The sequence below is a fragment of the Aspergillus pseudonomiae genome (assembly GCF_009193645.1).
Source record: "Aspergillus pseudonomiae strain CBS 119388 unplaced genomic scaffold BDV37scaffold_77, whole genome shotgun sequence".
Classification (NCBI taxonomy): Eukaryota; Fungi; Ascomycota; class Eurotiomycetes; order Eurotiales; family Aspergillaceae; genus Aspergillus; species Aspergillus pseudonomiae.
In genome coordinates, this window is record NW_022476069.1 from 117,337 (window position 1) to 130,478 (window position 13,142).

General features: G+C 52.4%; 7 protein-coding genes across 7 annotated transcripts; 4 read left to right on the top strand and 3 right to left on the bottom strand.

The window, feature by feature from the left end:
• The first annotated feature begins 261 nt into the window (after positions 1-261).
• On the top strand, positions 262-2,188 carry BDV37DRAFT_257430 (TBP-associated factor 8 family protein). Its single transcript, XM_032082944.1, has 3 exons — positions 262-703; positions 769-1,849; positions 1,903-2,188. The coding sequence occupies exons 1-2, from the start codon at positions 433-435 to the stop codon at positions 1,542-1,544; spliced, it is 1,047 nt and encodes a 348-aa protein (XP_031937860.1). The 5' UTR covers positions 262-432; the 3' UTR covers positions 1,545-1,849; positions 1,903-2,188.
• On the bottom strand, positions 1,646-2,188 carry BDV37DRAFT_201431 (uncharacterized protein). Its single transcript, XM_032079856.1, has 2 exons — positions 1,909-2,188; positions 1,646-1,855 (listed from the first exon to the last, which is right to left on the bottom strand). The coding sequence occupies exons 1-2, from the start codon at positions 2,124-2,126 to the stop codon at positions 1,747-1,749; spliced, it is 327 nt and encodes a 108-aa protein (XP_031937861.1). The 5' UTR covers positions 2,127-2,188; the 3' UTR covers positions 1,646-1,746.
• A 316-nt stretch (positions 2,189-2,504) lies between these two features.
• Positions 2,505-4,005, top strand: BDV37DRAFT_201435 (putative Rad51 family DNA repair protein). Its single transcript, XM_032079857.1, has 2 exons — positions 2,505-2,546; positions 2,656-4,005. Exon 2 carries the CDS (start codon positions 2,752-2,754, stop codon positions 3,955-3,957), a length of 1,206 nt encoding a protein of 401 aa, XP_031937862.1. The 5' UTR covers positions 2,505-2,546; positions 2,656-2,751; the 3' UTR covers positions 3,958-4,005.
• On the bottom strand, positions 3,860-5,379 carry BDV37DRAFT_257432 (tryptophan synthase beta subunit-like PLP-dependent enzyme). The gene is made up of 2 exons (XM_032082945.1): positions 5,010-5,379; positions 3,860-4,855 (listed from the first exon to the last, which is right to left on the bottom strand). Exons 1-2 carry the CDS (start codon positions 5,341-5,343, stop codon positions 4,053-4,055), a joined length of 1,137 nt encoding a protein of 378 aa, XP_031937863.1. The 5' UTR covers positions 5,344-5,379; the 3' UTR covers positions 3,860-4,052.
• A 520-nt stretch (positions 5,380-5,899) lies between these two features.
• BDV37DRAFT_296837 (HET domain-containing protein) lies at positions 5,900-7,650 on the top strand (the record flags this gene model as incomplete). Its single annotated transcript, XM_032090199.1, has 3 exons — positions 5,900-7,159; positions 7,298-7,555; positions 7,606-7,650. 3 exons carry the CDS (start codon positions 5,900-5,902, stop codon positions 7,648-7,650), a joined length of 1,563 nt encoding a protein of 520 aa, XP_031937864.1.
• Positions 7,651-9,257: 1,607 nt separating this feature from the next.
• On the top strand, positions 9,258-10,203 carry BDV37DRAFT_296840 (uncharacterized protein; the record flags this gene model as incomplete). Its single annotated transcript, XM_032090200.1, has 2 exons — positions 9,258-9,654; positions 9,715-10,203. The coding sequence occupies 2 exons, from the start codon at positions 9,258-9,260 to the stop codon at positions 10,086-10,088; spliced, it is 771 nt and encodes a 256-aa protein (XP_031937865.1). The 3' UTR covers positions 10,089-10,203.
• A 203-nt stretch (positions 10,204-10,406) lies between these two features.
• On the bottom strand, positions 10,407-12,905 carry BDV37DRAFT_257435 (uncharacterized protein). The gene is made up of 4 exons (XM_032082946.1): positions 12,734-12,905; positions 12,561-12,677; positions 12,218-12,493; positions 10,407-12,156 (listed from the first exon to the last, which is right to left on the bottom strand). Exons 1-4 carry the CDS (start codon positions 12,876-12,878, stop codon positions 10,505-10,507), a joined length of 2,190 nt encoding a protein of 729 aa, XP_031937866.1. The 5' UTR covers positions 12,879-12,905; the 3' UTR covers positions 10,407-10,504.
• Positions 12,906-13,142: the final 237 nt, after the last annotated feature.

Sequence of the window (13,142 nt, forward strand, 5' to 3'; positions counted from 1 at the left end):
GGGGTCTGCTGGGGTGCGTGTGGTGGTGGGAGCTGGAGGAGGGGAGAGGGAAGGATGGTGGTGATGTGATGTTGAAAGTCGAGGTTGAAGCTTTCCGTTCCGGGCGTAAGCGACCGCTTTGAGTGGCCTGACTGGTTGGCTGCCGTCCGGTTGTTTCCTTACGTCGTTTTTCTTTTTATTTGGTTTTTTTCTTTTATATAGTGGGGGTAATTTGGGGGATTGGGGTATGGAGATTCATGTGAGAGACTTTAATTTACGATATGAACATCTAATTTTACAATTCTTTTGTTATTTATAGCTGAATTGAATGGAATCTCATGAGGGACTGGCTGTAACTGCCTCAGGCATGAGTGCTACCACGTGACCGCCCAGCAGACTTGCTGTTTGTCTCCGTCACTTCGGCCCTTCTCCACGACATCAACATAACCCGCCATGCTCGCCGCTGAGCCCAAGGTCAAACGTTCCTCCTCGTCGCTGCCGGAGCAGCTGAATGCCCCTGATGTCAAGCGCATAAAGCGCCCGTATCACCACCACCATCGCTTGCAAACACCGGTTAAACCTGCGCTTCCGGAGCCCGCCATCCCCGATGACGCCTACGTCGACCACTTAATGAACCGCTCCATCGGGCAGACCCTACGAGAAACAGGATTTGATCTGGCCGATCCAGCGGCGCTGGAGAGTTTCCGCATTGCGACTGAAGAGTGTATGCTTTTAAGGTGTAACTGAAGGTGTTTTGAGGAAAGATATTGACTAGGCCTGTGCTCTTAGATCTGCTGAAATTCGCGTCATATGTGCGTCAGTCGATGCTCTCGTCTCGTCGCTCCCAACCTGTCCCCCATGATTTCGAGCATGCGTTGAAGAAACACCGTGTGCGCGTGGACGATCTCCTGCCTCATGTGAAAAATCTACCGAATGTCGAACCTGTTCCCTCGCTCCTGCAGAGCCCTCCGCCGGAAGAAGATGACTGCTTTAAAACTTTACCGTCCCTGGGTCCGCAACTAAGTGGCGAAGATGACCGTGCGAGAAGCGCATACATCCCGAAGCATTTCCCCGAATTCCCTAGTAAACACACCTACCGACATACCCCCGTATTCACGGAGCGCGAACAAGACCCGCGGAAGATCCGGGAGCGGGCAACGGAGGATGGCCGACATGGGGAGGAGGCCTTGCGCAAGCTTGCACGCGCAGCGTTCAAGGATAACCACCTTGGTTCGTCGGGTCGGGATAAGAAGCCGTGGGGTCGGAGGACAGAGACGATGGATAGTATGTTTGAGAAGACGATTAAAGGTATCGCGAAGAAGTTGCAGAAGAACACAACGACTCCAGGTGCTGCCGCCCCTATGGAGATTGACTCTGGTGCGGTCGACCCGGATGTGAAGGCTCGGAACAAGGTGTCGTTGAGCATAGAACTGCCGCCCATCATCAACTGCGAGAGAGACTTTTGGCGTCGGACGACGACTGGGAATCGGAGACCCGAGGAGAGGCCGCCGGGCAATAAAGAAGCTCCGGACATCTCACGAGTGGATAGCTGGGTGAGCACATGAGCGATGGGACCAGGACAATAAATCGGAATGGCGTCGGGCGTTTGACTTTTGTTTTATAGCCGTATTCGAGAAGATACCCATGCATCAGAATTCAATATAAACATTGAGCAGATTATAAGCAGCGATCAGCCTGTCAACGAGAACCAGTAGAACGAGCGCCAATCAACACCGTAGTTATGCATGTAAGATAGACGGTCCTCCTTCATTTGCTGTCCACGTTCGAGCTGCTTTCTGCAGCCTTGCGCTTGGCCTCTTCCTCCAATCTGATCGGCTCCCACGATGTCGTCTCCACCGTCAACCCATTGGCACACCTAAGACCACCGTCAGCGACAGCATAACCGAAAACAAGGCGAGCCAGGCGTACCGTCTGAACAACCGCACGACCGGCTTGCAGACCACCACTCCGGGCGCAGGGATCCCATCCTGCGGCGGATTACACGAGTACTGCACCATCTCCATGAGTTTGCATTTTTCCAACTCGACGGGACCGCCCTTGCGACGTCGCTCTTGGAAGTTTTTGCGCACGATGCTGACATGGTCAGGGAGAGCTTCGGCGGAGAAGATCGGGACGAGAGGGGCCATTGTTGAATTTCTTCGTATTTATATGGCGACCCAGTAAATTAATTTAGTGGATTGGATTGAGGAGGGGGAATTGTGGTTTGTGGCTTTGGGGCGTTGGAGTGTAGTTAATTCGAGTTACTTCCGGGGTGGTTTTGAGACGATGAATTCATCATGGGCGGGAACGAGTCGGATCCGATGCCGATGGGTTGCATATCGTTCATCTTCCATCTTCAAGTCCTTATATCACACTCTCTCAGTGGTGGGTGAGACGCTCACCATCACGTATATTTGGTATTCACTGCGCTTGGTAGACGACTACAGATTAATTGTTTAAGTCATAACATGTCTCAGCATTCATGATCATCCGGATGGGCCGTGATCATGGCCGCAAGCTTTGGGGAGAAATTGCTGGCGGAGGTGCATGAGGAGAGTTTGGATGAGGTTCGTATATTTATTTATACCTCTCTTGATTGATATATACAGCTGGAGGCCTTGATTTTACTGTTCAGCTGAATGATTATGTGTTGAATTGATGCTTATACTATGACAGCTCCTGCATGACTTGAGTTGCCTCTATGAGAGCAGCAATAGCACCCCGAGACAGCGCCTCGGAATCCAAGCACTTGATGACCTGCTGCGAGTCTTTATGCCGCTTCCTGCTGTTACTCCTTGGACACAAGTGCAGCATCAACCCCTGGAGCGGAGCATTCCTGCTGACCTAGAGGAGCAAGAGCAACTCTATCACGAAGGGCCACCCGTCCAGTCGGAGCCCGAACATGATCTAAACATTTATGCAAGAGAGCAGACCTTCCCACCGGCCCGTATTAAAAGTACGGACCCAGTCGTGGAGATTTCGAGCACATCATCTGGTGCCGGCAAAACCCAGACCCTGTATTACTTGACTGCCATTGCGATCCTACCGGCTGAGTTTCATGGAGTCAAGCTCGGACGGGGATCTGCAGTAGTCTTCATCGACTCGGATGGCCGCTTTGACGCCGAGCGACTTCTGACCGTGGCCCGTGGAATTGTGCACAAGAAATTCAAGACTCAGAATGAGAACGCAGAGGCGACGACCACAGAAGGCGCGCCTGTGTATACTGAGGAAGCCCTCAACACCCTGCTGGTGACCTCCCTGCAACATGTCCACGTCTTCCGCCCTCAGTCTTCCGCCGCTCTGCTATCTACTCTCCAGTCCATGGACACCTATCTGTTCGACCTGACGCGACATTTTTCATCCAGTCGCCGGCTCCACGCCATCGTCATCGACAGTGCAAGCGCCTTCTTCTGGCCGGACAAACTACACGACGAAGTTGCCCGCACAGAGGACATCGGACGTCCCTATGAAGAGATCGAGAGCGAACGGCGTGACAAGAAAAGCTTTTATCTTTTCGACATGTATGCGGATCTTGTCGCGGAATTGAAACGCCTGCAACGACTGTTTAGCTGTGCAGTCGTTTACACCACCATTGCATGGAGCGGGAGGTCTATGCCTGGTCAATTCTCTACGTCCCGGCCTTCTGGACCCTTTTCTCTATTTGATCCCTCGGATGTCCCTGTCTCGAGAACTCCGTCGTTCCGGTCTTCGCTTCCGGGGCCTTGGGGAGTGTTTCCAACTTTACGGCTTGTTGTTCAGCGGGATATGGTTCGGTCTTTTTTGCCTGCGATGACGGTGCATGAGGCGCAGCGAGTGGCTCCGATGCGGCACGAGGTTGTCTTGAAAGGGCGGTTTGTCGGATGGGTGAACGGCTGGGGCCGCGAGGACTGGCCACGGAGAGTGGTGGAGGGATTGGACGAGATGGATGGAGGGATGTTTGGGTTCTCTGTTGGGACGGATGGAGTGACCTTTGATTAACATTTATGCGCTGTCGATCCGACTGGTATCTCAAGTATGATATGTGTACAGGAGGCATGCTCTATACAACGGACACCCACCATCTATGCCTTGAGTCAACAAAACAACTTCGCAATAGCCTCGACCGTGGTGTTTCCTCCACTAAACACGATCCCAATATCCCATCCCTCCTCGCCACCCTCCTTCTCCACGATCCTCCGGAACTCCTCGTTGAACAAACAAACCGCCAAACCCACCACCGCACTCGGCTCCACCACCACCTTCATCCTCTCCAACACCAACCTCATCGCCGCCTTAATCTGCTCCTCCGTAACCGCAAACACACCCTCCACCTTCTTCTTATCCGAGATAACCGCCCAATTCAACAGCCCAACGGGCGTCCGTAACCCATCCCCAATAGTCAACGACTTGACAGCGGTCACTCGCTCCCCTGCTTCCAACCCTCGTCGACAATCATCCGCCCCCTCAAAACTCGGCTCGGCACCAAAAACCTTCGTCTTCTTATCCGAAAAGAAAGTCGCTACACCGGAATTCAACCCCCCACCACCAATAGGCGTAATCACCGCATCCAAACTCGGCCCAGACGAACCATGCGCACTCACCTGCGGATTCTGCGCCAGCAGTTCCAGGTACTGCTCTTCGATTTCGAGACCCGTCGTGCCCTGGCCGCAAATAATGTTGAAGTCATCGTAGGGCGGGATTAGGATGGCGCCCGTTTGGCTCTGGACCTCGGCGACGACGGCTTCGCGCTCGGTGCTTGTTGACCCGCTGAAAACGATTTCCTTGGCATAGGCTCTTGTCCCTGCGATCTTGGAGGTGGTGCTGATCCGGGGCATGACGATGTAGGAGGGGATGTTGAGCGTGAAGGATGCTAGGGCTAGGGCTTGCGCGTGGTTTCCTGTGTGTTGTTAGTTTCTGCTCAATCGATGATCCGAACTCATGTAGTTGATCAATCGATCAATCGATCAATAAAGGGACCAAAGATATAAAAAATAAAACAAAGAACATTACCAAATCGAAAGAAAAGAAAGAGAAGAAGAGAAGAGAAATACCAGAACTATGCGTAACAACCCCCCTCCTCCGCACCTCCTCTTCACCCCTCTCCTCAATCAACCTCAGCAAAGCATGAAACGCGCCCCGGGCCTTGAATGCACCAATGCGCTGCAGATTCTCGCATTTGAAGAAGAATCGGATGGTCGGGTTCGCCGGTGTCTGTCCCTCGTAGGGCGTTCCCTTCAAGGCATCTGGGGTTTGCGGCGTGGAGGCTATTCCGTTGAGGGTTTTGTTGGTTAGTAGTGGCGTGCGGTGGATGTAGGGTTTTATGAGGGTGTGGGCGGCATGCACTTTGGAGGGGGTTAGGGACTGGGCGAGGGATTGGGGGTCCATGATTTCTTTTCTTGGGCGGGTTTCTGGGGGATCGAGTAGGGGAAGGAGGTTTTATTAGGGAGGGTAGGAGGGGATGACTCTATTTATATACTGAACATGGTGGGGTTGAAAATGAGGGGAGAGCTTATGGAGTTAGCTTATCGGTTGATTGATAAGGCGAAGGTTATTGCCGGATGTTTTCTATGAGTGTAAATATACAAAAGTACGAGAATGAGGATTGGCATATACACTGGCAGCCATGTGGCACAGCACTGTGGCACAGTCAATTTCTCACTTTATGATATGATGAGAAAACGAAGCAGAGGATAACAAGAGTCCATACACGTGTTATGCCTTGCAGCCACAGAGGCTGTGCACGCTTGGATATTGGATGGGCGGGCTGAAAAGCAAATAGTGCCCAAGCCTCAGAATCAGAGTATATTAGGAGCGATCGCTTCCTTCTCTCGTCGGATCCAGTGCAAAATCTACCTACTTAGTCTCCAGGCGGTCGCAATTTGCACATAGATGCTGCAGAGCGAACCCTACCTTCTCTAATCATATTCGCTACTTCTCGAGAATGGAACAGTCCCCAAAGCTCCTTTCAAATGAGATACGGCTGTTAAACCTCCTGCCCGGCAAGTGGTTCGACCCGATCCACTGTACATGGCAGATCGTCTCACTCAATGGAAATCCCAAATACAAGGCCCTATCGTATGTATGGGGCCGGTCGAAACATTCGCAACCGATCTACTTGAACGGTTCCCCGATACATATAACTAAGCATCTCCGACGTGCTCTACGGCAGCTACGCAGTGGCAGTGAGGCTGTCTGCCTGTGGGTTGACGCTGTCTGCATAAATCAATCGGACGATGAAGAGAAGACGGAACAAGTAAAGATGATGGGCAAGATCTACGCTCAAAGCCAAGAGGTGGTTGTTTATCTGGGGGATGCCTTCGCTCCGAGCTTTTCCCAATCCTTTAACACCCCTTCAGACATGAGAGACGCCGTATCACATACAATGACACCCCGCGAATATTATTCTATGTCGGGTTCCAACGAAATGGATACGGGCCTCGTCTGGCGAAGGCCTTTGAGCCATAAGGATGGGAGCTATCTCTTCTGTTTCATTCAACTTCTAGCAGATGGGGTTGATATGAACAGATTTATAGCGGGTACTGATCAAGGCAGCTTAGACGACGTGATGGAAGCGTTAAGACTTTTTCTTTCCGCAGTTCCTTGGTGGAAAAGGGTCTGGGTCATCCAAGAGGTAGTCATCCCCAGCAAAATAATGATCTTGTATGGCTCTATGATGGCTCCATGGGAGACATTTGTCAAGGCTGCGAACTGCGTGCATGAAAATGCTGGGAAGGTGATCCCCTCACTCGCGCCAAGCGATGTGAAGTTTCTAGTTGAATTCTCTCGACGAATCCGCGGCATTGAGTCCATCCGAAACCGATGGCAGAGTCCCGAGCAAATAACATTGGTACAGCTTCTGCGCCAATTCAGCGGCAGGAAGGCGACAGACCCCAGAGATAAGGTCTACGCTCTACTTGGTCTTGCCAAGGACAAACCCTCGGTTGAGCCTAACTATGCCGCTGCAGAGCTGGATGTCTTAGCTGATACGACACTGGATATCATATCCAGATCGGGGAGCCTCGATGTGTGGGCGGGGGATTTCACAATGAAGGACAACCACGCAATTCCCTCGTGGATTCCCGATTGGAGTTCCCCTCCGGACACCTTCATACAAAGCCGGATCGAGAATGTGAAACATTACAATGCCTGCAAAAATTCCCCAGTATATGTGCAATTGCAATCATCGAAGGAGTTCAGCACTGTCTATGAATACATCACCCGGATTGGCAGCAAACAAGAAGAGGGAGACAAACCGGATGATGTGATCAGGAACTGGATTCATACTCACTGGCCTTCATTAACGTCTTCACCGTGGGCTGCCCCACTGCGTGCATACCAGAACGGCCACATTGGCCGTGAGCAGGGCCTTGAAGTAATTGAAGCGTACTACAATACTCGAGGCGGAGCTGGGTTTTTGCGACACCATGGAGAAGGGGTCGTCTCCTTGCCAGGTTTGCTACTTGACTCAGTCTTGGTAGCTGGGGAAACGATGTGGTCTGACACAACACTGATTTCGACCCTTAACGCTTGGCATGAGATGATCACCAAATCTACGATCACTTGGGAAGACTTCGAGAGCACTATATGCGCTGATCTAGTTTCTAATACTGCAACTGGTCAATGTCGACGACTGACTCCGCGAGACAGAGATCTTATCCGAACATGGTTGGCGAAGGAAGTCTCACACTTTAGCGCTCCAGGTAGCACCTCACTAGGTCGCTATCTAGATACCCTTGGTCTGGATGTGTTGGGTCTAGATCCACCTGGTCTAGGTGCCCAGGACTCATATTCAATTAGCATTCGCAACTCTATCATGCAGGCCACCTACCGTCGAAAGTTTTTTGTTACATTTGATGGGAGAATTGGCCTATGTCCCGCCAGTACAAAGAGACATGACCTTGTTTGCATATTCCCAGGAGGTAGAACGCCGTTCATTCTCCGACGCCGTCCCACTGAGGATACAAAGCTGAGAGAGACACGACATTGGTATCCCTTTCTTAAACTGCCTTCACCGGCGTACGAAATCCTTGGAGATTGTTATGTTCATAAACTGATGGACGGCGAAGCCATGCATATCTGGGAGGATGCTGGTTCCAACCACAACCAATTGAAAATCGAGTCTCAGGGGAGGCTGAATGCTCATTCCAGCAATTATCAGGAGATACACGAAGACTTACTGGATAGTATAGAGTGGAAGTGGCTGATTAACGATTGGTATGGAGGGGCAGAGAAATGGCATAATGCGTACTCGGTGCTCTGGAAAGAAATCAGAAGGCGCAAATGCATGCTCGACGTTACCATTTCACATAGACAGGATATCGCCATTCGAGATTATGAAAATCTGGTCCAGAACTGGGAATATGTGAAGGAGAAATATAAGGAAACCTGGATGGCGTGGTCGGAATTGTTTGATTTTGGCGAACGTTCTCTCGGGCAAGCTACATTCGAAGAATGCTATAACAACCTACAGGCTTTCATTTCTGGCATGCGGGAATGGCAGAGTAGTAGGGTGCATTCGCAAGGCTCTTTGCAAGCCTATATGCAGCTATTTCCTATTGGATCCCCTGAGGATGAGAGGCGGGCTCAACACTGCAAAGAAGCGGTTAGAACTGCAGAAAGAGGCTTACGCTTCGAGGAGATACCCTTGGCGAGAAGTATTTTTATTAAGACAGAGGAGGTACGAAGGAGATTGGCCCTGGAGCACCTAGGCCCTAGGGCGGACAAGGTGGCCATGTTTGTCCTGGTTTGACCGGGATCCCACTTTTCTTCTAGCCTGATATGCTGTTCGAGGTCTCTCTTGTGATTGTATCGGGCCTTGCAACTTCCATCTGTACGAAAGGGGCAGTGAAATGGCCCATTGAGTGATATTATAGTATCAGAAAGCTGTTCTTCACTCTTTCCCCCAGATCTCCCTGTCCTCAACTCTATATGGAAGGCCATACAAAGGCTGAATCAGCGGCCTGCACAAGGCACATGATCAAAATATTGACACCGTGCCCAGACTCCGGGGTTGATCAGACCCTTACTTGGGTGGAATGTTATTGTGGGGGTAATGGAGTGCCAAGAGGCCCCGGTGGTTGGGGTTCTCTTCCCCAGTCAATCAATGACGAGTTTTAAAGCGACGATCTGCATCTGAAGCCCTCGGCTGTTTTGGCCCCGATCGGGGATTTCTGCATTGACTCCTCTCCCACCGATTATCTTTTCAACGTTCCTCCTGCGGCACATTGAGACCTGACAACTTGTCTTCAAGGCCTTCTGGTGGTGACCGTTACAGCTTCTATACTCACGCTGTTGCAGAAATGGGTGACTACTACTCCAGCCCGCCCGCTGGGTTCACTCTTCGGAGAAACGGCACCTGTGCTGCAAATGAGAAGGAATGCGCCAACCCGTGGGGTCCCTGGCGTGATTGTTGTCCTGAGGACACTTATTGCCCATCGGAAAGGAGTGATAATGATCGAAACGTCTGTTGTCGGACCAAGTCAGGATGCAAAGCCTTAATCGAACAAGATCCGCACTGCGCCAACAATGGGACCTGGGATCTGTATAACAATGATGGCGATTACTTTTGCTGTCTGCAGGGGAAGCGGGGCTTTGTGCAAACCTTTTCCGAAGGTGGAGCAGGTATCGCCTGTGCAGACCCGGACAGTGGAGAACTGGATAACCCCTCGCAAAGCTTACTCAATCTCGTTGCCAGTGGTGAGCGTCAAGTGGAACAGAGTGATATCGAAGCATGAAGAGCTAACGCCCCATATCAAGGCACTGCATCCGCATCAGCATCACTTTCAGCATCACTCTCCACGTCTGCCACGCCAACCGAAACAAACATAGAGACTCCGTCCCCCACAGAATCCAAGTCTGATCCATCATCTAACCATGCCGGTGCCATTGCCGGCGGCGTCGTTGGCGGCTGTGCTGGCGTTGCACTTATAGTTGCACTGGTATGGTTCCTGCTGCGTCGACGACGACGACAGAACCAGGCCACTCCTGCAATAAGTCCCAATGCTAGCACACCGGCTGCAGAGGTGAAAGGTAGACCTGTAGCGGAGCTTGATCATAAACCTATCTTCTCAGAGCTACCCGGCGGTTCCAATACTATGGCCCACGAGCTGCCGGTCGATACACGTTCATAGGAGCAGTCGCGGCGATTGCAAGTCTATTCAATATGAAATCTTCATCAACGCAGGAGGATGGTATGATATTAGAGTATCTTTTGTCTTATACCCCATGTACAGAATATTACTGTCCATCCTAATCCGAATTTGTCATGTGCATAGCTTTTACTGCGGCCAGCGGCTTTGCATTCAACTTTAGCATCTGTGATCGTCTTTGTGCTAATTGAGCATTGGTAGCGAAATGAAATGCTTCAGACGACTTAATTAACCCCGTTGTTCTTCCGAATAAAGAGTTTGAGGTAAACTTTGATTACTCATACTAGGAACTATTCTGGACATCAATTAAATAATATACATCTAATCCACGAGCCGATGTAGGCTCGGCCATGCGGGTCTAACATGCAACAGGCAGGCCACATTTAGTTGCCAGATACTCACAGCGGCACCCGAGTGCCATGCTTCTGCGTCCACCAAGGCGAGCGATCCGAGATCGGATTCGCAGGTACATTGACGGTCATCTTCCGCGGCGGGGACTTCCTACTCCGACGAGCTCGTGTAGCCGTCCGTTTCTTCAGACCGAGGTGTCCGTTGACACACTCCTTGTCACCCCATGCCGCATCAGCAGCAGCTTCCCACATCGCAGCGACGTCTACGATCATCTCCGGCTCGTAGAAAAGGCGGCAATCGGCCTTCTCATAGACGAACTGCGACGGAAGCCCGTCCTCCAGGTTCTCGGGGAGGATATTGTCGCGCACGTTGACGGAGGTATCTGTCGAGCGGTTCGTGGGCAGCTCGCTTAGCTCCGTGAGCGCCGACCAGTTCGCCGCGTGTTCCTGACCGGGGGTAGCGGATTGGATAGCCAACTGCGCGAGCGAGTAAATATAGGAGAATGCGAAATTGTTGGACCCCTTGATCCCGCCGATTCCCTGCATCGGGTCCGAGGACGGCCGCCCGCCGATGGCAATGCTCTTGACGCCGCCCTGGAGACGCATGAACTCGGAGAAGAGCGTGCACGTCGAGGCGCAGTAGCCATCATACAGGATGATGATGTCTTCGGCGGCAAAGGGCTGCGTGAAGTTCCGGCGCGTGCCGTACCCCGTGATCTCCATGCCCATACCAAATGTCTGGTTGACGGTGGTGAGCGGGTCGTCCAGATCCCACCGGATGATGCTCGTGTACTGGTCGCCGTTGTACTCGTGGGGCCCGAACTTCTCCTCGACAGAGGTGAAGTGCTTGTTCTGGAGGTTGAGGTCGTAGCGGTAGTTCGGGGGCGATTCGAACATCTGAATCTGGTCGAACGTGGCGGTGTCCGGGTTGTAGTCCTCGGGGAGGACGGCGGCGAATTGCTCAGCCATGGCGGCGAGGGCTTCCGTGTAGCGGAAGCGTGTGTATCCGTCTTGCACGATGCTGGGGAATAGCTGCCGGAAGGTGTCGTAGCCCTGCAGGATGTAGCCGCCTCCGTTGCCGGAGACGTCGATGACGAGCTTGGTCTTGCCGGCGGCTTTGGCGTGGCGGAGGAATTTCTCGAGCACGGCCTGGAACTCGGCGGGCGTGCTGGGCTCGAACGATAGCATGCTCAGCACGGCGACTTCAGAGTTCCGGTCTGAGTCGAGGAAGTAGCCCGAGATGACGTTGTCCGAGCTAATAACTTCGGGGTCTGGGTAACCAGGCGCTGGAGTAGCGGTGGCCGCTGCTGGAGAGGATGTTGCTGACGCTGCGGACTCCGTGCTGGAGGGTCCCGTGCAGAACTTCTGGTACATGCTTGGTCCGTCGGTCACTCCGGTGAGATCGGCTTTGATGTTGGCGGTGGTTCGGTAGGATCTGCTCGTTCCGTTGGCGAACTCGATCGTTGTGGTATTGCCAGGGTAGATGTAGCCATAGCGGGCACTTCCGGAGAAGTACCCATCGAAGCCCGGGGTGCTTGCTGCGAAGGGCTTCGAGAAGAAAAGTGAGTTGTAGAGTGCGTCGGGGTCGTTCAGACTGCCCAGCTGGGACCAATCCTCGAGGAACTTCACCGCATCTTGTCCATTGATTGACTTTACGGGCGAGGGATCGAGTCCGTTCTCGACCTTTCCGACAATATCGGCTGGTGAAGTTAGTGCTGTTGTTCACAGAGCTTCTGCTGAACTCGGAAGGAGGCATCTTACTGTGCACATAGATCTGGGGAGTCTCCTTGCCGTCTAAACTGACGGACACCAGACCAACATTGCGGTGGAACGTCAGTACCTTGGTCAGCAGATCGGGGAAGAAACGGAAGTGTCCGTCATGGGCGAGGTTGAATGCCTTGAAGAGATCGGCCTGGAAGTCATATTCTCCGGCATATGCGTCGGACTTGATGTTGTCGTACACCTTATTCAGTTCGGCCCAGATATCCGCCGCCGGTTCTAGATAAGCCGGGGGCGGATCTTTGATATACGAAGTATCTAATGTGTACCGTCAGTAATCCTTGGCTATAGTACACAAGCGATAGAATGGATAAAGTTAACCTACCAGACTGCCACTCCACATACGGGAAAATCGACTCCATCAACTGAAGAGCCTGCGCCTTGCCGAGAGGGACAGACTTCAAGCAAGCCAGAGCAAGCTCACCATCCACGACCGGGGTAGCTGCAACACCATGCAAATCAGTATAAGTGTTCCTGCAGAATGCACACGAAACGCACCCGACGGCGAAGCCGCTAAAGTCCGAGCCGCCCTGCTGCTGATCTGTGCACAGGCAGTGCCATTTGTGGCAGTCTGTCTCCTAAAGTCTCCTGCGACTGCCCCTGCGGCCAGGGAGCCAACGAGAACAAGGTTCTGCAGCTGCATATCGAGATCCGAGGAAACGAACTTGACACACACACCTTCTTGTCTCGGATACTGTCGCCAAAATGGCCAGAATTCCACTTATTTATGCCCATTGACTGCGTGGGGATCACCCCGGTGGCCCGTCGGTCGTCCGCGGTGGGCTAAGACAGTAATTAAACTAGTTTGCTGATAAGCCCTGCTTGTGGCCCCATTTTGGTTCGCCATCTCCACTTTCGTGGGGGTCTGCTCCGATCAAGCTCATCCTGGAAGGTGGTTTGCGTCGGG